The sequence below is a fragment of the Mandrillus leucophaeus genome, unplaced genomic scaffold (assembly GCF_000951045.1).
Source record: "Mandrillus leucophaeus isolate KB7577 unplaced genomic scaffold, Mleu.le_1.0 Scaffold79, whole genome shotgun sequence".
Classification (NCBI taxonomy): Eukaryota; Metazoa; Chordata; class Mammalia; order Primates; family Cercopithecidae; genus Mandrillus; species Mandrillus leucophaeus.
In genome coordinates, this window is record NW_012108585.1 from 936240 (window position 1) to 958292 (window position 22053).

The 22053-nt window shown below is 45.1% G+C and overlaps 2 protein-coding genes across 5 annotated transcripts in view; one reads left to right on the top strand and one right to left on the bottom strand.

Moving 5' to 3' along the window:
* The window catches only part of LOC105529876 (serine/threonine-protein kinase WNK1), a 163518-nt gene extending 152531 nt beyond the window's left edge, over positions 1-10987 (top strand). For both annotated transcript variants that reach the window (XM_011967139.1, XM_011967140.1), the window contains 3 exons: positions 21-215; positions 7364-7551; positions 8011-10987. In XM_011967139.1, the coding sequence (XP_011822529.1) occupies positions 21-215; positions 7364-7551; positions 8011-8328 (701 nt within the window). In that variant the 3' untranslated portion in view covers positions 8329-10987. The remainder of the gene's footprint in view (positions 1-20; positions 216-7363; positions 7552-8010) is intronic.
* Positions 10988-11622: 635 nt separating this feature from the next.
* The window catches only part of RAD52 (RAD52 homolog (S. cerevisiae)), a 59168-nt gene continuing 48737 nt past the window's right edge, over positions 11623-22053 (bottom strand). For 2 of the 3 annotated variants that reach the window (XM_011967136.1, XM_011967135.1), the window contains exons 6-10: positions 16093-16274; positions 15797-15936; positions 13926-14030; positions 13390-13617; positions 11623-12946 (exon numbers count right to left, since the gene is read on the bottom strand). In XM_011967136.1, coding sequence (XP_011822526.1) covers positions 12885-12946; positions 13390-13617; positions 13926-14030; positions 15797-15936; positions 16093-16274 — 717 coding nt within the window. In that variant the 3' untranslated portion in view covers positions 11623-12884. Of the gene's footprint in view, positions 12947-13389; positions 13618-13925; positions 14031-15179; positions 16010-16092; positions 16275-22053 lie in introns of those variants that run through there. The other variant, XM_011967137.1, reaches the window with a different exon arrangement.

The window sequence follows — 22053 nt, forward strand, 5'->3', positions numbered from 1 at the left end:
GCCACTTTATCTTTTGGCAGGTAACCTGTCTGGTCAGAGTGCAGCTTCAGTCTTGCACCCCCAGCAGACCCTCCACCCTCCTGGCAACATCCCAGAGTCCGGGCAGAATCAGCTGTTACAGCCCCTTAAGCCATCTCCCTCCAGTGACAACCTCTATTCAGCCTTCACCAGTGATGGTGCCATTTCAGTACCAAGCCTTTCTGCTCCAGGTCAAGGTAACAAAGCCACCATCATCGCCAAAAACAATAAAATGGAGATGTTGCCATACCTGGGACAACAGCCTGTTAAGGCGGATTGGGAGACTAGCTGACCAGAACACAGCCTGTGTGTTGTACACTTAAGAATCTTTGGGTGAAAGGGAAGTGGAGTGACAATGAGACTCAGTGGGCTCATTGCTCCCATTAGGTGAAATTACTTTTTTTCAAGGAGTTACAGTGAAAAGTTACATCTGTGTGACCTGTATGACTTGCTCATGTGGGATTTGGAACTTAACGCTGTAATATTAGGCTGAGATTTCCTGGATGAAATTCTAAGGTGTTTTAGCAGTTTCTGAAAGCTAATGCATTTTCTTAGCCATTGTAGAATTTTGTTACTTTTAAGTATGGGAGTGGCATACTAAAATGAATAACCATACAATTCAGTTTTTTATCCATAATCTACTTTCCAAATATAGCTCTGTTTATTAATGATTGCTGAAAAAATTCCTGCAGAGGAAAGAGCTTCTAGCCATATTAGAACAAGAATTGAAAAGACTTGGGCATCTGGGTGAGAAGAATAAAAAATATATAGGTACTGGCTTATGTGCCTTTGCCACAGTTTCACAGAAATTAGAGATTAGTCTCTTCACAGGAAGAATGCACTCGATTGGCAAGGAGGGCAAACTAGCTATAGCGTTATTTCAACTAAGAAAAGCTTCCGCATTTTGCAGATGGGTAGAATTAAGACCTAATATTTCATCTCTTACATATCTGACCTTCCCCCAGAAGCTTGTTCTTCTGTGTGCCATCTTAGTGCATTTCACCACTCCAGCCTCAAGTTTCTAACATCTTGTAGTTGTGTTCTGTCTCTTCTCCTCTCTCTGTTCTTCCCTGTTTTTCCCCTCTCACAGGCTGTGCGAAGTTTAACTGTGCATCTGAACAGGTGACATTCAAACCTGGTGGCAGGAGGACCCGATTTCTGAGTACGCCCTGCTTGGCTCTTTGTGTGTAACACCTTTACTCCTTCCTTGTCCTTGTTTCTCTGCTGCTTGGATCTGATGTTTCACGCAGTCCATTTTCATTTGTCTCTTTTTGTATATCATCTACTCAGTGGCTTGGCTGAATTACTGTTACCCTCAGAAGTTTGGGCCCCCACATTATGATTTAAAAAAAAGTCAAAATGACAAGTTTCTACAAATTTCAATGTAACTTTCTGGTAGAAGTGCTTCTTCATAGATCTGTGACAGAGTAGATGTGGTATCTAGGCAGTAGATTGCTGGGTCACTTAGAATAATGAAGACTGAACTCCACAGTCATAATCAGTGCTCTCTCTCTGCCCTAGCATTACAAATGACAGAAATCAGCCAGACACGGTGGCTTACACTTACAATCCCAGCCCTTTGGGAGGCTGAGGCGGGAAGATTGCTTGAGGCCAGGAGCTCGAGACCAACCTGGGCTCTTAAAAAAAAAAAAAAAAAAAAAAAAGCCTGGCGTGGTGGTGTGCATGTGTAGTCCCAGCTACCCAGGAGGCTGAGGCGGGAGGATTACCACCTTGAGACCAGGAGGTTGAGACTGCAGTGAGCCATGATTGTGCCACTGCACCCCAGCCTGAGCGACAGAGCAAGACTCTATCTCAAAGAAAAGAAATGAAATGACAGAAAGCATTTTGACCATTGATGCTCTTAGATCCTGGCAGCAGGTAAAAATTATGTACCATTTTTTTCCATTCTTTGTCAGAGTAGATTGAAATCTTTTTTTTCTTCTCAATTAAGCCTAAGCATCTACTAGTTGAAAAGATGCTAGAATCTCTTGATTGGATCATTCCACCACTACTGTCCTCTAACCCCATAAAATCAAAAAAAGGGGTTTTTAGTTTGGTTATTCCGATAAAGCACTTAGTCTGATAAAGACCAAAGCCCAGCAACTGCAAGTGAAAATTATCCTTTTAACAGGATTTCTGGGATTTCCCAGCTTTCTACTTAAAAACAAGGCACAACAGCAGGTCACCCCATCTTTCCCATATGTGAAATGATGATGCCAGTGTCCTAGGGCCATCGTACAAATCAAGTTAAGATCATATACAGAGAAACAGGTAGCACTTGAAAAGCACTTGTGATTTCTTTCTGATTAGTCAGTGCCTGCCTGGCACATAATAGTCAGTAACTGTTCGTTGAAGAAAAGTTTAAAACAAAAACATGGTTCAAGTAGAAAAACCGTGTTATAATTTGGATAAAGATCTTCTCTGTTCAGGCCTCAAACTTCTGATGTGATTATTGAAGTGCTTTTTAAATGCATGTGCTCAGGCCATCACTGATTCTGAGTATGGGTCAGAGGTCCTCGGGCCTCTTCATGGTGGGAAGAATTTACACCTCCCTTTGTTCTCTGTAGTGACCACATTTAAAGCAAAGTACATAACACATTTAACTTCCATTTCCCTCACACAGTTGTAATCCTTCTAGCACCCCTATTCTTTTTACCTGCATTAGTAATGGATTGCAGGTAAAAAGACCGCCTTTTTACTTTTACTGACTTCCCCCACATTCACTAGTCCCAGGCTATTTAACAAAGAAGTGGGTGGAAGGCATTACCCAATTCGATAGTTTTCCAGGCATGTGTGGTTTTTTTTTTTTTTTTTTTTTTGGAGGACTCAGATCAATAATTCTTCTGGTCACACTTTCCTGGACTGTGCATATTAGCACTTTGACAGTTGAATAAGCATTTAATTTGCTTGTCCACCTAGAAAGTTGCAAGGACATTAACAGTAGGAGCTGAGTATTTTTAAAGTAGAATGTGACATGTCAGGCCTATGGTCTACAGCCTGAAGTGCCTGAGAGGGAAGAAAGAGAACCAAAGCTTCTGTTTCTGAAATATAATGTGACAAATACCACTTTAATTAAATTCCATAAATTCTCATCCCACTTTTAAAGGTAGGTGGTATTACCCTTGTTGTTCAAATGAAACTGGTCAGAAATATTGAATCTTGTCACTTCCCTTTGGGTGTAAAATGAAAGGCCCTACATCTTTTGAAGTCACGTCAGGATACATCATGTAAGCCTGGTGAACAAATCCCAAGAGACAGACTTGAACTATGGAAATGAAACAGGTACTTGAAAGAGTAGGGACTTTACTAGCTTGAGTTGTATTATTCTATGCTCTCAAAATAGATAATGGTTTGGAAGCACGGCTTGGCTTACTGCTATATTTATGTTCAGAGGTTGCTTGTTTTCCACGTACTTTTAAAAATTATTCTGGAAGGGAAGGGGTTAGTATATATATCTAGGATGTGGAAATATAGCCAATGTAAATGAACTTAAAACCGTAACAGTGATACTAGCGGTCTACTATGGTGGGAGTGCTAATGCATTTAATTGAGTGCTTTTTAACAGCCCAGCTGGAGAAACAGGAAGTGGGACAGGATCAGTGGAAACGCTGCTTGGGTATTTGAAATTCAAGCAGTGAGACCTGAGAGACTGGAATTCCTCTCCGATTCCAGAACCTCAATGCAGGGCATTACTCTTTTAGATACAGAGAGTGGGTGTAGAAACCCAACATCTGTCAGCCAGGTAACACAGCTCATCAGATAATCACGTTGAGGCTAACAGCCAGTTAGAAACATTCTGTAGAACTATATTCAAGGGCTACCAGGTCCTACCTATCTGTCTCCCCTCCTGCTTTCTCTTGCTGGGCGTTTGTGTGCTGTTTGGAGATTCTAAATATTTCACACTGATGTTTCTTTATCTTTAACACATTGCTTCTCTCTTTGTGCTTCAGGGAAGATGGTGAAAAAAGTCTGTCCTTGCAACCAGCTCTGTAGTAATTATCTTTTCTGTTATTTTTGGTCCTTGATTGCAAAGCCTGTTAACCACGAGTTCTTTCAACTCTGCAGTCTCATAGCTCCCTGATTCCTAACTTCCATCTAGCTCTGTATCCTATTCTAATAGATATTTAACATGCTTAATTGAGGAACCATCTCATAGTCGGTGCCCTCAGTGATAACCCCATGTGAGCCTAGCTTGTGACAGACATGAATTGGTAATGGCCACGGATGTGTACAGGGAGATCAGGGATGCCTAGGTTCCTACGGGAGAGCGATCCTTTAGTCAAGCAAATATGTGCCGGGCAGTGTTATTACCCCAACTGGAAACTCAGCAGTGATGAAAGCATGCGAAAATCCATGCCCTCCCATTGTTCACATTGAAGCGGGAGATGTGTGTTAGATTGATGAGGAGAAAAACACCACTTACTAGAGTTTGTCTTCTTAGACCGTGGCTTCGCATATTTTAATGAGAAGGCCACTTACAGTGTTCTAGGTAGGGTCAACAGGGAAATTCTGTACTTGGGATGCTGGGCTGTAAGTTATGGTTCATAATAGGTTATTGTTACTAGGATCTGGTGATGTGGGAGTAGGGGAAATGTATTATAATGGCAGGAGGAAAATTTAAAAATGAATCTTGGGGGTAAGTCTATACTACCTATTAGGGCTTTTCAGAAGAACTAAAAAAGGTGAAGAAGTTAGCATATTCTCTCAAAGGCCTTTCTACAGCTTTTATAGTCAAGTCTCATCTTCTTAGGAGTTAATTTCTGGTTAGAAAAGGATAGGTTTGGTTCATTCTTTAATGAGAGGACTGTAGACAGCAGCCAGAATGTGAAGGTTTCACTGTGTGGTTGACTCTTCCTCATGACTTCTCTTTCCTCATGGGAAGAGACTCCTGTGTTAGGTAATGTAGGTTAAAATGAAAAGTGAAATTTGGTTCTAAAGGGGCCTCGTAGCATCAGGGGCAACAGACTAGCATCAGACAGAGAGGTGTGTCTCCCAGCATGAGCTCTGTGTGGATAAGCAACGGTCATGTCTCCTGAGCTGCTTGTATTTAGCTTTTGACAGCCCTGCTCCCCTGTGATTATTTGTTTTTTGTTCTGATTGTCTCTCACATCAAGCTCACCAAGCAATAATTGTTCAAACAGGATGACAACCCCCCATGCATGTACGCTTGCTTTCTAGATTGAGTCACTCACTGTCATGACTGCCCATCCTCATTGCCTGTGCTTCCCACTTCACCACTCTCTCACATTTGCTGTTCATGGAAGTCTGTTTTCTGTGCTTTAATACTTCTCCACTTGAGTTTCCTGTACTGTAGGGGAACTTACTCTTCCCTTCACACTGTATGTGCAATAGCAATCCCCTTGTGGCTCCAGCAGACACCAAGAAGTGAGCTGACACTCACACTGCAGTAGTTCCACGTCTTGCCATAGTGGTAGGAAGCATGTGACCTTCCTCACTCTGCAGCTTCACCTCGGAATTAGCTGTTACTCCAGCACAGACATGCTTGTGTGTGCTGTTCCCCAGGTGGTAGGATATAAGCTTGACTGGAGACGAGTGATAGTCCGTAACAGGCTTTTAAGTGGCAGGGTTGTGTTAGGTGTGCTGCTGTGACCTGGTGCCGCTTTGACCTGGAAAGCAGGAAAACGCATGCACTGACTCACCCCCAGCGTTACTTGGGTGCCTTTAAGGACTAGTGGTTCACAACTGACTTTAGTAGCTTTTATTTATTCTGTAACGTGAGATCTGGTAAGACAGTGGGGGGTAAGGAAAATAGACAAGACCATGACTCTTCTTTCCCTCTTCCCCAAAACGTGCCTCTTCGAATAATCTTCAGTGTGCCCTCCAGCAGAGCCGAAATCAGGCAGGACATAGACTCCTTCTTCCTTTCTCATCAAACCGTAGAAATAGAATTCCTTCATCATAACCGCAAAGCTTCCTCCTCCCCTTTGCACCCTGCCTCAGCTGCATTTTCTTGTCGCTTCTACATGGGAGTGCTTGCTGTTCTGGGAAGAGTGGGGAGAAGCAGTGGGAATCCTTGAGCCAATTGAAACTGAGGTCATCTTCAGGAAAACCATGTCTTCCTGAAGTTGAAAGATTCAGGCACACCATATAGTCCTTGCCTCGTGAATAATCTTGTTTTTTACTCATGGGAAATTGGAAGAGGCTGACCCCTCCCAAATTTATGTTTGTAAAATCATGTTTATGGGTCCAGGTGAAAAACTCTTCTGAATACAGCATGCTACTTCTGTTATTACTTCTCTCAATTTAAAGAATGGCTAGGCTGAGCATGGTGGCTCACACCTGTAATCCCAGCTCTTTGGGAGGCTGACATGGCAGGATTGCCTGAGCCCAGCAGTTCCTAAGCAACATATGGAGATTCTGTCTGTATAAAAAATTAAAAAATTAACCGGGTGTGGTAGTGCATACGTCTAGTCCCAAGCTACTTGGGAGGCTGAGGCAGGAGGAGCTTGAGACTGCAGTGAGACGTGATTGTGCTGCTATATCCAGCCTGGGTGACAGAAAAAGAAGAGACCCTTCCTTAAAAAAAAAAAAAAAGCCAGGCATGGTGGCTCACGTCTGTAATCCCAGCACTTTGGGAGGCCAAGGCGGGCAGATCACCTGAGGTCAGGAGTTTGAGACCAGTCTGGCCAACATGGCAAAACCTTCTCTCTACTAAAATACAAAAATTAGCTGGGCATGGTGGCACACGCCTGCAATCCCAGCTACTCTGGAGGCTGAGACAGGAGAATCACTTGAACCCGGGAGGCAGGGGTTGCAGTTAGCTGAGATCGTACCACTGCACTCCAGCCTGGGTAATAGAGTGAGACTCCATCTGAAAAAAAAAAAAAGGGCTAAAGAATGTGGCAATGTCCACATGGTTTGGAAACCCACCTTCTCCTTAGCCAAGCATCTTTTCCTACTCCTACTTTAACCCTGCCCAGTGCACTCTTTTACCCTGCATTCTGCAAAATTCTAGAGCAACTAGCCTTGCTGATCGTATTACACCTCCATCAGCATCATGAGGTCGGGGATAGCGTACTGGCGAGCAGTTCCAGTTCTCAGGTGCTTTGTGAATGGACTGAAAGAGGCCCCTGCCTGTGTACCTACCGTCATCCTGAGTTGTTCAGCGTTAGCAGCAGCTACTGAAGAGAAACTGTTTTCATCACCCTATTATACCAAAACAAATGGCTAAACAAAACCTTGGAATCTTCCCTTCTTGCATGGCTTCCCAATTCATCCTCTCCCCATTCTGTGGCTTGCCATTCATCATCCCGTGAAGTTTTCCCTCTTCCCGAAATTGTAACCTAGGCTTCTTTTAATGCTTGTATTCTGTTGCTTATAATAGGGACCAGCAGCACAAACACTGTTGGGGCAACAGTGAACAGCCAAGCCGCCCAAGCTCAGCCTCCTGCCATGACGTCCAGCCGGAAGGGCACATTCACAGATGACTTGCACAAGTTGGTAGACAACTGGGCCCGAGATGCCATGATTCTCTCAGGCAGGAGAGGAAGCAAAGGGCACATGAATTATGAGGTAAGTCTCTCTTCTGCCGTGGAGAATCCGTAACACACACCTGAATTGAGGTGATATAAACAACTAGGCCGCTGCTTAACGTCTTACACCATGACCTTCTTCAGTAGCTCATGAATTTTAACACTTTAGAAAAACAGGGCAAAAATCCTCCAGGTACCCTTTTATTTTTCCTTCCCTGAATTCCTAACCTCTTACTGGTCGGCTCAACTTTTTCTTCTTCGTTTTTCCTTCGTCATCCTGAACTACACACACACACACACACACACACACACGCACACGACGTCCCTCCCCCTCTCATCAGGATTATTTTCACCCTTACTTGGTAAATATAAAGAGCCAATAAATACTACAGAAGACTGTTTTGCTGTATCTTACAGGATTAGACTAGAAGTGTATGTTAGCGCCACACATTTTATACCCGTGGCCCACACCACACTTGACATGTGGTTTTGTTTTCAGGGCCCTGGAATGGCAAGGAAGTTCTCTGCACCTGGGCAACTGTGCATCTCCATGACCTCGAACCTGGGTGGCTCTGCCCCCATCTCTGCAGCATCAGCTACCTCTCTAGGTCACTTCACCAAGTCTATGTGCCCCCCACAGCAGTATGGCTTTCCAGCTACCCCATTTGGCGCCCAGTGGAGTGGGACGGGTGGCCCCGCACCACAGCCGATTGGCCAGTTCCAACCTGTGGGAACTGCCTCCTTGCAGAATTTCAACATCAGCAATTTGCAGAAATCCATCAGCAACCCCCCAGGCTCCAACCTGCGGACCACGTAGACCTAGAGACGTTAGCCCAATAGATCTGGGGGCAGGAGATGGAATGCGGGGGGTGGGTGGGGGGTGGGAAGTAGCCTGTGTACTAACTACTAGTGCTGCATTTAACTGGTTCTTTCTTGCCAGAAGGGAATGTTTTTCATACTGCATTGAGCCCTCAGAGTGGAGAGTCTCCCCCGCTCCAGTTACTGGAGTGGGAGAGGAAGGAAAGAACAGCTTTTTTGTAAAGGGGCAGCTTCAGACCATGCTTTCCTGTTTATCTATACTCAGTAATGAGGATGAGGGCTAGGAAAGTCTTGTTCATAAGGAAGCCAGAGAACGCAACGTAAAATCCAACCCATCTGTACTTCCGAGTGGGTGGGGCTCATGCCCCGAATCCCTCACTCCCTCAAGAATCTGAACCACAAGAGACAAAAACAACCTACTGGGCTCTCTCCTACCCTGCCCTCCTCCCTTTTTTTTACCCCTCTCTTTTTTATTTTGTTTTTCTTTGCTCTTTTAGAACCCAGTGAAAAATACCAGGGGACTGGGGTGCAACTCTTTCTTATGATAGGTCATTAGTGCTTTAAGCAAAAGATATTAGCAGCTTTGACTGCAGCATTAGCAATTAGGAAAAAAAAAAATTAAGTTCCCTGCGGACATGTAACTTTGCCATCAGTTTTGATGTGGAAACACTGTGATATATAAAATGTTGTTGGACAACAGTAGTTTTAAGAGTAAAATATGAAACGTTTAAAAAGTTCCAAAAAAAGCTAGCTCTGTCCTTTACTTATTGAGACACTTTAACTTTTTCCTTTGTATTTCCATTGTATTAGATGAATAAATGTGAATGTAAAATTGTATAAATTACTGTACTTGAATACTTCTGTTTCCCAGTGTTGCTTGCTGGACATTTTAGTGCCTTGGACTTCTATTGCTTCTGCCATTAGCATCAACTTATCAGACCCCAGATCAATAAAGGGCATGTGGAAGGAAATCTTAGGTCCATGTGACCCCAGCAGTCCAGCAGTGGTTATGCCAAAGGGAAATTGAAAAAGTATTTTTTTAAGTCCTTCAACAACTTTGTCTAGAGCAGGTGTAAGATGAGTAGGGTGGGAGGTTAAGTTGGCATCAGTGGTTAAAAACAGAAAGTTCTGTTTCAGGAATAGTGAGGAGGGGGTGTTGTAACAAAATTGGGCAACTGAAAAGAATGGTGTGTGCTGGGTGAAAGACAGACTAAAGAATGAGGAAACAACTTGTTTTGAAGATACGTGAAGCCTGGCCAGTGACTGTCATATAAACCTTTCTTTCTTGAGCTAGGCTTCAACAGACGTGACCTAGAAGAAACTGAACATAAAGAGAAGGGGGTGGGGGCTAGTTTTCAAGTTGGGGAACCTGATAGTGAAAAGTCACAGATGGAGAAAGTTGCTCTCAGAAAAACTGTTTGGATTGCTTTCCTTTGTTGCACATGTGCCATGCATTTCTCAGCTTGGGGTACTATGTTTTGTGGAAAGTGAATCTTTCCACATCTGAATCTTTCCACGTCTGAATTACTCATTGTAGGAAAGAATACTTATTCCTACTCGTTTCCTTTATGATGTCCACATGGTTGCAGGATCATCATCTATTGTGCCACCTTTATTTCTAGAAGTACAGCTAATATGTTCACATTTTCAAATAAATATTCCCCGTAAGTAATAACTGCAACCAATCAGTGTTATTTAGTGCTATGCCTACTTGTAATGGGTAGTTATTATTTTCAGAGCTTTCCGGAAATACTGTCCTAATTGGCTATGTTTAGGATCTTTGTTATCTCTGAAGACAGACAAAGAAGCTAGGACTCTTAATTATTTTGGGGTGCTTATTGACTCTTAGTTGGGAAACTGAAAATATTTCCAACCTTTTACCCACGTCAATGGCATATTCCGGAAACCACCACCACCACCACCACCACCACCACCACAGAAAGAGGCTGGAGGCTCCCGTGCCCTGTTCATTCCTTAAGGGCCCTGCTTCCCTTATGAAGTTGGTCTGTGGCCCTAAATGTGCAAATGAGAGCCAAAGGGTTTTAAAAGGTAGAAAGGAAAAGGGCAGGGGCTTCAACCCCCGCTATAAAACGACTGACTTATTTATTCTCTGCTTCCATTTCTTGTGGAGAGAGTAAGGCTAGAACCAGGAAGGGGCTGAGTAGCTGAGAAAGGGGCCACCCAAGAGTGAAACATACTTTATACCAGAGGAGCAGGGAGCCTCATGCGGCACATTCTCATTGGTTCTTTGGGTTTAATAATTTTGACGTCTTTTCACTCATGCACAAAAAGTCAGAACTGGTTTTATTTACTGTTGATTTCATCCTCCTGTGGATGAAATAACTGAAGCCTAGAGGAATGAACTAGTGCTACTGAACTGTTTAAATTATTTTTGTGTTAATAGTACACTTTGAGTATCTTTTTCCACATTAAAAACTTTCTGAATTATAAATGTTTTCCTTCCATTATTTAACAATGTACACTGTTTAAAGATAAAAATTCAAACTTCGGGGGTTTCCCAGCAGCCGTTAATTGTACATTTTGCACTAACTCTGGGTGTTGCGCTTCTTGTAAGATTGCGCTTTGTGCTTCGGTTTGTTACCTTTGTAGACTTATTTAATGAAACCATTCAAATAAACCAAACTTGCTTTTGTTGAGCTGTGGGGTTTCATTTCCAGAAAATTCCTTCACATTCTCATTGGCACTATTTTGAGTTAAGTGCAATTGATAACTGGATTCCTAATTCCTGGGAGCTCTTTTGCTGCCTCTTCATCTTCCAAAGGAATAGAAATGGTCGGCTGCCGGCTAGTACTTTCAGACTTCCTTATCTCAGGTTCACAGCTTCCCAAATGGGTCTGTGAGCCAAAAAATAAGAAGTCACTGCTTCAAGATTAGGCACAGCCAAGCCCCAAAATAGGTCTAAAAAAAAATTAAAGTGGCTGGATGCGGTGACTCATGCCTGTGAGTCCAGCACTTTTGGAGGCCGAGGCAGGCAGATCACTTGAGGTCAGGAGTTTGAGACCAGCCTAGTCAACATGGAGAAACCCCGTCTCCTCTACTAAAAATACAAAAATTAGCCGGGCGTCTTGGTGGGTGCCTGTAATCCCAGCTACTCGGGAGCCTAAGGCAGGAGAATCACTTGAATCCCGGGAGGCGGAGGTTGCAGTGAGCTAAGATCGCGCCACTGCACTCCAGCCTGGACTACAGAGCCAGACACCCTCGCGAAAAAAAAAAAAAATAAGTAAAATTGCAAACTTCATTATTTGGGGGGAAGAATTATGAAACATCTGAACACTATGAAAAGCCAATTTGTGGTCAAGGTGGGTTACAGCTCCCATCTGAAATGGGGAAGTGGAAACAGTTGTGTTTGAGTATCCCCCTCATTGAAATGCTCCGAGATCCGAAAATTTCTGAGCACTGACATGATGCCAGAAGTGGAAATTCCACACATGACCTCGTGTGACAAGTCGCAAAGCACCAGGCAGACAAGCTCATTCAGTGACCCTAAGAGGAAGAAGACCCAGTCCCCTTCAGCTGCAGTGTCTCTTACACACAAGCTTCGTTTCATGCAAAAATTATGTGTCCGAGCTACATATATGAAACACAGGTGAAGTCCCATCCCCAAGGTCTCACTGTGTATATACAAATATTCAAAAAATACACAATTCTGGGTTCAAGCATTTCAGGTAAGGGGCTATGCAATACATAAATATTCTATTTTGTTATAAGGTATACGACTTGCTTTCTCAAAAATGCCTTTTCTGGTCACAGTGGCTCACACCAGTAATCCCTGTATTTCATAAGGCAGAGGTGGGAGGATCACTTGAGCCCAGGAGGTTGAGCTGTGTTTGCACCACTGAACTCCAGTCCGGGCAACACAGCAAGACTCTGTCTCAAAACCAAACAAACAAAAAAGCCTTTTTTCTTGGTCTTAGATGATTATTTCCTTCCTTAGGAAAAAAATGTCAGTCTTGAAGTCTTGAAAGAATGCAGGATTGTAATGTCGTAAACCCATAAATTAGAGTTTATATTAAATGAAGACTGTAACCTGGATCGATACGAAGTAGTAAAAGCACTACTCCAACCTTTTTCCTGCCGTGATCGACAGTGTGTCATGTGGACAACATTAAAGGCATGGACCCTAAAGGAAAGAAGGCAGATGTTATGCAAAACAACTGAATGTAGGCAATTGCTGAGGCAGGTGCTTAGGACCAAGTCTGGCCTGTATTGCTTGAGGGCAGGGAGCCATTGGTGATTCCTAAAATGTCCATCTGTATTAATATAATAGTTTAGTAATAAATAGTGGGAAGCCTCACAAGCCAAAGAAAAGCTATTTCATCTGTCCCGAGCCTCTCCCTACCCGAGTGGCAGACCAGCTTTCCAAAAGTGCTCAGCTCTACCTGCAGTGCACTCAGATCCTCTTGGTAAGGTTCAGAATGAAGCAAGATAAATCGCAATCAAGTTCGTTCTCCAGGAGAGATGAACAATTTCATGACGAAAAAGCAGTTTTCCAAAGTCCCTTTGTGACAGTCCAGTCGCGTGGCTGCGCCTCAGTTAAGATGGATCGTATTTCCTTTTCTTCATGTCCTGGCTCTTCCTATGAGATTCCCAGTTTCCTGCGGAAGACAAAATGGCTTAAATGTAGCTGCCATGATTTTAAAATAAACTGACAGCTAATGATTTCTGGATTATATTAATGATCCTAATCTAGACTAAGCCCAAGAAGGAGAATTACTGTTAGGAGGAAGGCAGATGATTCTCCTCGACCAAGTGGCATCGTGCTCACGACAGACCTGCTGCTAGGAGGGAAAGCTCTCCCTGCAGTCGCGCTTCCGCTTCCTGCTATTATCAGGAGCTGGAAAGGGCTGCACCTGCAGTCAGGAGCCCAAAGGAAAAGTTCTGGCTCTTAAACAATTATCTTCTACGTGTGGCGCCCTCCCTAATAGAAGCTCCCTGTTCTATCAAACTTCAAATGAAATGTCATCCTTCCTCAAAAATTCCCAGAATGAAAGCTGGGACCTCCCTTTAATTTTTGTGCCTAAACACCTCTCTGCTATACCTGTTATGCGCTGGTCAGTGCTGTAAGTCTGGAGGTCCCAAGATCCAGATTTTGCTTGTGGTTTCTGGTGGCAAAGGCTGTGTGGAGTCCTGTCGTGGGTCACCATCTGGTGGTTCAGGGCTCGTGTGTCAGCGGCCTGGGCTGGGTCTGCTCTAGACGAGGGCTTGGCCACACCATCCCCGGCATTTGGAGTCACAGCCCACTTTTCAGAGTTGTCTTCAAGAGTCTCTACAGAGGTCAAGGGAAAGTGTGTCATCAGCAAAGAATGAAATATTCTCACAGAAAGCACTGGAAAAACTGGCCATCAGAAATTCCATGTCTTGAGAACCTTCCGAAAGTTTTTGGAATTTCTCTCCCCTCCCACTCAAAGCACACTTCCCTTCAGTTAGGACGAAAGAGAAACTGGACATGTGCGATCAGCCAGAACCCCTCAACGACAACCCACGGAAATGCGGACTTCTGTGCTGCCTAAAAGGTATTCTGTGGCTGCTAAAAACATACAGCACAGTAGCTTACAAGCATTTCAAGGTATTTACTGATTAGTTCTTGAGTCACTCCTGCAAGGAAGTCTTTCTCCGGGAGTGGTTCTGCGACGGCAGTTACAGGAGTGCTGTGCGTCAGAGGAGGGGCCGCAGGCGCCACTACGGTTCAGAGGAGAGAAAGGACAAGTCATAATCACATCACTACATGGGATTTCAGAGCTGAGTCCACTCCCCTCTCGTCAGAGGACACACTCTCAGGACAACACCGCTTCGGGCTGCACTGCCTCAGCCAGTAAAAAGAACTTCGGATTCCCGAGTCCCAGTCCCACCTACAGATCTGTCTGTGGTTTGAATTCTTCTCACCAGTGGGAAAGACAAGTTTCTTTTCTCTTTTCATAGCAAAAGTAAAAGGGTTCTTCCAGGCCATCTAGTCCAGTGTCTGGCTTGCTTGTTACAGCCATAACCCTTCCCTTGCTCAAACAAAATCTTGAACTAAAATCTGACCAGGCGCAGGGGCTCACCCTGTAACCCCAGGACTTTGGGAGGCCAAGGTGGGAGGATCACTTGAAACCAGGAGTTCCAGACCCCACCTCTACGAAAAACAAAACATTAGCGGGTGTGGAGCATGCACTGGTAGTCGCAGCTACTCAGGAGCTGAGGAAGGAGGATCACTTCTGATCCCACCACTGCACTCCAGGCTGAGCGACAGAGCAAGGCCCTGTCTGAAAACAAACCAACAAACAAAATCTTAAGCCAGAACCTGATGTGTGAAATGGATTAAAATAACAATGGCTCACGTTGTCTGCCAAGGGGCAGGAAAGGCCTGGAGGGCGGCTTCCTCCAGTCTACCCGGGAGCCTCTGCAATGGTTGAGAAGCTAAACATCTAGAGTCACCCTCGGTAAGGACATCCACGGGACAGGAAGTGGTTCTGTTTGAGTTTTTAGGTTAATGTCAGCCTGTGAGTGCCGAGGGGCACATCAGTGAACCACCATATGGAGCGAGTCCCTGAATCTTCTTCACAATTCCTGGGGAAAAACTGGGCAAGAGCTCGAGGAATCTGGGACAAGCGTCTCTCTGTTTCCACTCTGAGTAAGGACTACCTGCCCCTGGACGCGCAGGAGAGAACAGGAGGGGAGACAGAGAAGGAAGAGAGGAAGGCGTCTGTATCACTGTTCCCACTGAACCTGGACTCCGAAATAAACTAAAGTTGATAGATAAACCATCTGCCAAAGGTTCCTGTTCTTCTCAACCCCAATTCGCCTTGTATTTGAAGACATCTCAGAAACAAGGCTTACTTTTTTTTTTTTTTTTGAGGCCAGGTCTCCTTCACTGTGTCGCCCAGACTGGAGTGCAGTGGCACGATCCTGGCTCACTGCAACCTCTGCCTTCTGGATTCAAGCAATTCTCCTGCCTCAGCCTCCCGAGTAGGGGGGACCACAGGCATGTGCCACCACACCTGGCTAATTTTTATGTATTTTTGGTAGAGATGGGGTTTCGCCATGATGGCCAGGCTGGTGTCAAACTCCTGACCTCAAGTGATCTACCCGCCTTGGCCTCCCAAAGTGCTGGGATTACAGATGTGAGCCACCGCGCCCGGCCAAGGCTTTCTAATGTAGAGATGGCCAAAGTATTTGAAGCAAAAAAAAGTTATTTACCCTGAAATTTCTAATTCTAGAAGATTTTATCAATGCCCATTTAGTTCCATGGGAAAAAAAATCACTGTCTTTAGAAATGGGAAAATGTATGGCAGATTTAAATATCTGAATTTCCTGGGCTCATCTCTCCTGAGTGTGGCATGAGGGAAGTCCCAGCGAGGCCTGGTTTGGAGCCGGCCACAGGGTTACTGGCAGAGAATCAGGCGACCCTGCGGCCAGACTTTCTCCTGCAGGCACCTCCCAGGGCCCTGCTCCCCCCTCTCACACACCCTCACTCTTCTCAGCGGACGGCGTGGAGACGTGAACGTGCTGCTTCTCCATCCGCTCCCGGAACTGCTGCTGCAGCTGCTTTTGCCGGAGCTTCCGCTGGTACGTGGCCTCGCTCTCCACGGTGGATGAAGTCAGGCCTCTGCGTGAGAGGACCAACGGTGAGAGGAGCCCCGAGTGACAGCCATGGCTCTTGGGAGCACGCACACGGCTGGCTGGCTCTGGAGGAGGAGGTGGAGGCAGCCCCAATGACACAGGAAGGGGCCGAGAGGAAAGGAAGGGGCCTTGGGCCGCATACCGGGAGCTGCAGTCCTTGTCGCCCTGTGTCACAACATGGCTTGGTCTGGAAGGGGAGGTCACCTCCTGTAGTTGTGGGTGTCCCAGGGCCATGTTTGGTCGGCAGCTGTTATATCTTGCCTCTTCCACAGATGGTTCAAAATCTTGTCTCTTCGCTTTAGTTAAATCCACTTCAAGAGGCAACTAGTAAGGAAAGAAAGAGGAGAAAAAAAATTCCTTCAACGGGCTCTCGGCCTCCGCTGCTTCTCCCTGACTCACAGGTATAGATTCCTGGAGAATCGCATTTGATATCCTCCATCCACTGCGCCTTCTAGGTCCTGCTGAGGCAAAGGATCTACAACTTCCAAGTAGTGCTACAAGAAGGAGAAGCCAAACAATTTCATGTTTTATTTCTACCCTTCTGTGTTAGTGAAGTTTTGATAAAAAGGAATCCTTCTTTGGTTTTGCCTTAGGGCAGATGTTCTGTAAAATCGAATTGGAATCTTTCCTCGGCAGCTGGGTCTGTCTGTGCTGCCTCCTTGTCCTTGTTCCACGGAAGTGAGCACACACGGTTCTGCGGAGGTCTGCACCTTCTCACCCCTTTCTGCCAGGGCCACCCCTGGAAAGAGCACTTGTCACTGAGGCAGCCTCGGGTACGCTGTGGCATCACGAAGGACCCTTCAGACAACAGAGGGAAGAACACCCGGGAGGCACGGACGTCGGCTGCCAGCCAAGGCTGCAAGGAATCTTCCAGGACGGGGCTGGTCCTGCATCTCATCAACATGAGAGCGGACACTCCTGTGCTGCGTGGCACAGGGCAAATGATTTCATTTCCACACTGATTCCTACAGAAATCCAGAATATTTTTACTTGGGAAAACATCTCTCAATTCATAAAACTGATGCTGATGGAATAATTATTTGAACATGAGGGATTAAGATGATTACATTTGACCTGAAAATGAAAATTATAGTGTAGATTTCATATCTACATTGAAAGATAAATGAGTAGTTTAAAAAGAAATGAGCTTTGGCCAGGCACGGTGGCTCATGCCTGTAATCCCAGCACTTTGGCAAGCCAAGGCAGATCACTCGAGTCCAGGAGTTCAAGACCAGCCTGGCCAACATGGCAAAAATACAAAAATACAAAAAAAAAATTGAAGGAGCTCCTGGGTAACAGCCCGTCTCTACTAAAAATACAAAAAATAAAAAAATAAAAAAATTAGCTGGGCACGGTGGCACACACCAGCCACTCAGGAGGCTGAGCAGGAGAATCGCCTGAACCCGGGAGGCAGAGCTTGCAGCGAGCTGAGATCGCACCACCGCACTCCAGCCTGGGCGACGGAGCAAGACTGTCTCAAAAAAAAGAAATGAGCTTTGAAAACTCTTTTGAAAGACTGTCAATACCAAGTGCCGTCGAAGATACGGAACAACTGGAACTTACACAAGGCCACGGGGGTGTGAATTAACACAGCCACACAGGAACACGGGAGGAACCTGCTAAAACTAAACACGTACCTATCTTCTCACCCAGTGATTCCCAACAAAAAATGAGCGTGAATGTACAGCAGAAGAATGCCAACAGCAGCTCCATTCACAACATCCAAAGCTACACAGACCAAAATGTCTACCAGGAAAGGACTAGAAAAGTAAATTGCCACATACTCATGCAAAAGAAAACGATACAGCAATGCAACCGCCGCACGCACCATGAACGAACCTCACAACCATGCTGAATTCCAGTAAGACACAAAGAGTTCAAACTGTAGGACTGCAAAAAAGCACATAACAATAAAAACAAATTTGTGGCTTTGTTTTTTTTTTGTTTGTTTTTGAGAGAGGGTCTCGCTCTGTGGCCCAGGCTGGAGTGCAGTGGCGTAGTCACAGCTCACTGCAGCCTGGGCCTCCTAGGCTCAAATGATTCTCCCAGCTCAGCCTTTCAAGTAGCTGGGACTACAGGCGTGCACCACCAGGCCCAGCTAATTTTTATTTTTATTTTGTAGAGACAGGGTCCCACGATGTTGTCCTGGCTGGTCTCAAGCCATCCTTCCTCCTCGGCCTCTCCAAGTGGTGGGATTACAGGAGTGAGTCGCCACACCCACCAATCTGTGTTGTTAAAAGTGGTTTGCTCAGTAGTGGGAAGGAGGACAGGGGATGGCAATGACTGCAAGGAACACGGCTGGGCCTTCTAGGTACTGGCAATGTCCTGTCTTGATTCAGATGTTGGCTATGTGGATGTGTTTGGTTTGAAAATTCATCAAGCAGAGCATGGATGATACGTGCACTTGTCTACATGTCTATATGTTCTTTTTAATACTTCGGTCAATTTTCTTAAAATATAAACTGTACAATTCCACTTACAGTACAATTCCATTTGTGAACTTTACATACATAAAGTTCAAAAACAGGAAAAAATCTATGAAAGTCAGAATAGAAGACAGGACAGTAGTTAACTTTTGAAAAAAAGAAAGCAAGGCAGTGACTAGAAGAGGGCAAAATGGGGCTTCAGGGCTGCTGGTAAAGCTCTGTTTCCCTATCCAGGAGGTGAATAGCTGCGCTCACTTATGAAATGGTGGCTCATGCCTGTAATCCCAACACTTTGGGAAGCTGAGGCAGGTGGATCACTTGAGGTCAGGAGTTTGAGATCACCTTGGCCACCATGGTGAAACCCCATTTCTACTAAAAATACAAAAATTGGCCAGGCGTGGTGGTGGGCGCCTATAATCCCAGTTACTTGGGAGGCTAAGGCTGGAGAATGGTTTGAACCAACGAGGCAGAGCTTGCCGTGATTGCACTCCAGCCTCAGTGACAAGAGTGAAACTCTGTCTCAACAAAAAAAGAGAAATTTGGGGCCAGGCTCAGTGGCTTATACCTGTAATCCCAGCACTTTGGGAGGACAAGGCAGGTGGATTGATCACTTGAGCCCAGGAGTTTGAGACCAGCCTGGCCAACACAGCAAAACACTGCTCTACTAAAAATATAAAACATTAGTTGGGCATGTGGCGGGTGCCTGTAGTCCAGCTACTCAGGAGGCTGAGGCACGAGAATCGTTTGAACCTGGGAGGCAGAAGTTGCCGTGAGCCAAGATACCACCACCGCACTCTAGCCTGGGCGACAGAGCAAAGCTCTGTCTAGAACAAATAAATAAACACATAATTAGGGCTGGGTGCGGTGGCTCACGCCTGTAATCCCATCACCTTGGGAGGCCGAGGTGGGCAGATCACCTGAGGTCGGGAGTTTGAGATCAGCCTGACCAACTTGGTGAAACTCTGTCTCTACAAAATAGAAAAAATTAGCTGGGCGCGGTGGCACACACCTGTAGCCCCAGTTAGTTGGGAGGCTGAGGTAGAAGAATCGCCTGAACCTGGGAGGCAGAGATTGCAGTGAGCTGAGATCACACAATTGCACTGCAGCCTGGGCAACCAGAAGTCTCAAAAAAAAGAAAAGAAAAATTAGCCGGGCATGGTAGCACATGCCTGTAGTTCCAGCTACTCGGGAGACTGAGGCAGGAGAATTGCTTCAACCCGGGAGGCAGAGGTTGCAGTGAGCCAAGATCACACCACTGCACTCCAGCCTGGGCAGCAGAGCAAGACTCTGTCTCAAAAAACAAAAAACTGTTATAAGAGAAGAGGATATTATATAATGATAAGAATGTCAGCCGGGCTCAGTGGCTCATGCCTATAATCCCAGCACTTTGGAAGGCCAAGGCGGGCAGATCACGAGGTCAGGAGATCGAGACCATTCTGGCTAACACGGTGAAACCCCGTCTCTACTAAAAATACACAAAATTAGCAGGGCATGGTGGTGGGCGCCTGTAGTCCCAGCTACTCAGGAGGCTGAGGCGGGAGAATGGCGTGAACCCGGGAGGCGGAGCTTGCAGTGAGCCGAGATCGCGCCACTGCACTCCAGCCTAGGCGACAGAGCCAGACTCCATCTCAAAAAAAAAAAAAAAAAAGAATGTCAATTCACCAAGAAGATATAACAATTATAAATATTTATGCACCAAACACCAGAGGTCCTAAATATATGAAGCAAACTTTGATAGGATTGTAAGGTGAAATAAAAGCAACACAATAATAGTAGGAGACTTCACTACCCAACTTTCAATAATGGATAAAACAACCAAACAAAAGATGAATAAGGCAATAGAATACTTGAACAATACTATAGGCCAACTGGACCTAACAGTCATATACATAACATTCCACCCACCAACAGCAGAAAATACATTCTTTGCAAGTACACATGCAACATTCTCCAAGACAGACCACATGTCAGGCCACAAAAACCAGTCCTAACAAATTCAAGATGGAAATCATATAAAGTATCTTTTCAGTCACAACGGAATCAAACTAGAAATCAACAGCAAAAAGAGAACTGGAAAATCCACGAATCAGTAGAAATTAACCACCACACTTAAAGTCAAAGGAAATGTAACAAGGAAACTTAGAAGAATTCCTTGAGACAAATGCATACCACAACACAACACAACACACCAAAAGCATACAACACAACATACCAAACCTCTGGGGTGCAGTGAAAAGTCTTAAGAGGGAAGTTACGCCCACATTTTTTTAAAAAAAGGAGATCTCAAATCTACGTTATACCTCAAAGAACTAGAAAAAAAAGCTACACCCAAAGCTAGTAGAAGAAAGGAAATTCTAAAAGGATGCGAGCAGACATCAGTGAAAGAGAGAGTACAAAAACAAAACGAAAGCTCCGTAAAAATCGGAGTCAGGCCAAATGTGGCTGCTCACGCCTGTTATCCCAGCATTTGGGAGGCCGAGGCAGGTGGATCACTTGAGGCCAGGGGTTTGAGACCAGCCTGGGCAACACGGTAAAATTTTTTGTATTCTCCGCCTGGCATGGTGGCAGGCGCCTATAGTCCCAGCTACTTGGGAGGCTGAGACAGTAGAATTATTTGAACCCAGAGGCGGAGGTTGTGCTGGGCCAAGATTGTGCCACTGCACTCCAGCCTGGGCAACACAGTGAGACTCCGTCTCAAAAAAGAAAATATGGTCAACATCACTAATCATCAGGGGTATGCAACTCATAATCACAATAAAATATCACACCCATTAGGATGGCTACTCAAAAAAAAAAAAAAAAAGCCAAAAACTCAGAAAATAACACGTGCTGGTTAGGGTTTAGAAAAACCTGAACTCATGTGCACTGCTGGTGGAATTGTCAAACGAGGCAACTGCTATGGAAATCGGTATGGCAGCTCCTCGAAAACTGAAAAATAGGATTACATACGACCAGCAATCCCCTTCAGAATATGTCTAAAAGAATTGAAAACAGGATCTCAAAGAGGGTGACACACCCACATTCACAGCAGCATCATTCACAATAGCCAAGAGGTTGAAAGTAACCCAAATGTCCCTCGACAAATGAACAAACTGTGGTCTGTACGATGGAATAGTCAGCCCTAAAAAGAAGGGAATTCTGATACACGGATGAATCTTAAGGGCATTAATGCTAAGTGAAATAAGCCAGTCACAAAAAGACACACATTATGCGATTCCATTTATATGAGGTATCCAGAGTAGACAAATTCATAGAAACAGGAAACAGACACATACACCTATAATCTCAGCACTGAAGGAGGCTGAGTGGGAGGATCGCTTGCGGCCAGGAGTTTGAGACTAGCCAGGGAAACAGCAAAACTCCACGTCCACAAAAGAAATTTATTTTATTTTTTATTTTATTATTATTATTTTGAGACAGAATCTCACTCTGTCTCCCAGGCTGGAGTACAGTGGCACGATCTCGGCTCACTGCAGCTTCCACCTCCCAGATTCAAGCAATTCTCATGCCCCAGCCTCCGGAAGACCTGGGATTACAGGCAGGCTGACCACCATGCCCAGCTAATTTTTGTATTTTTTCTTTTTTTTTTTCTTTTGAGATGGAGTCTCACTGTGTTGCCCAGGCTGGAGTGCAGTGGCGCAATCTCAGCTCACCACAACCTCCACCTCCCAGGCTCA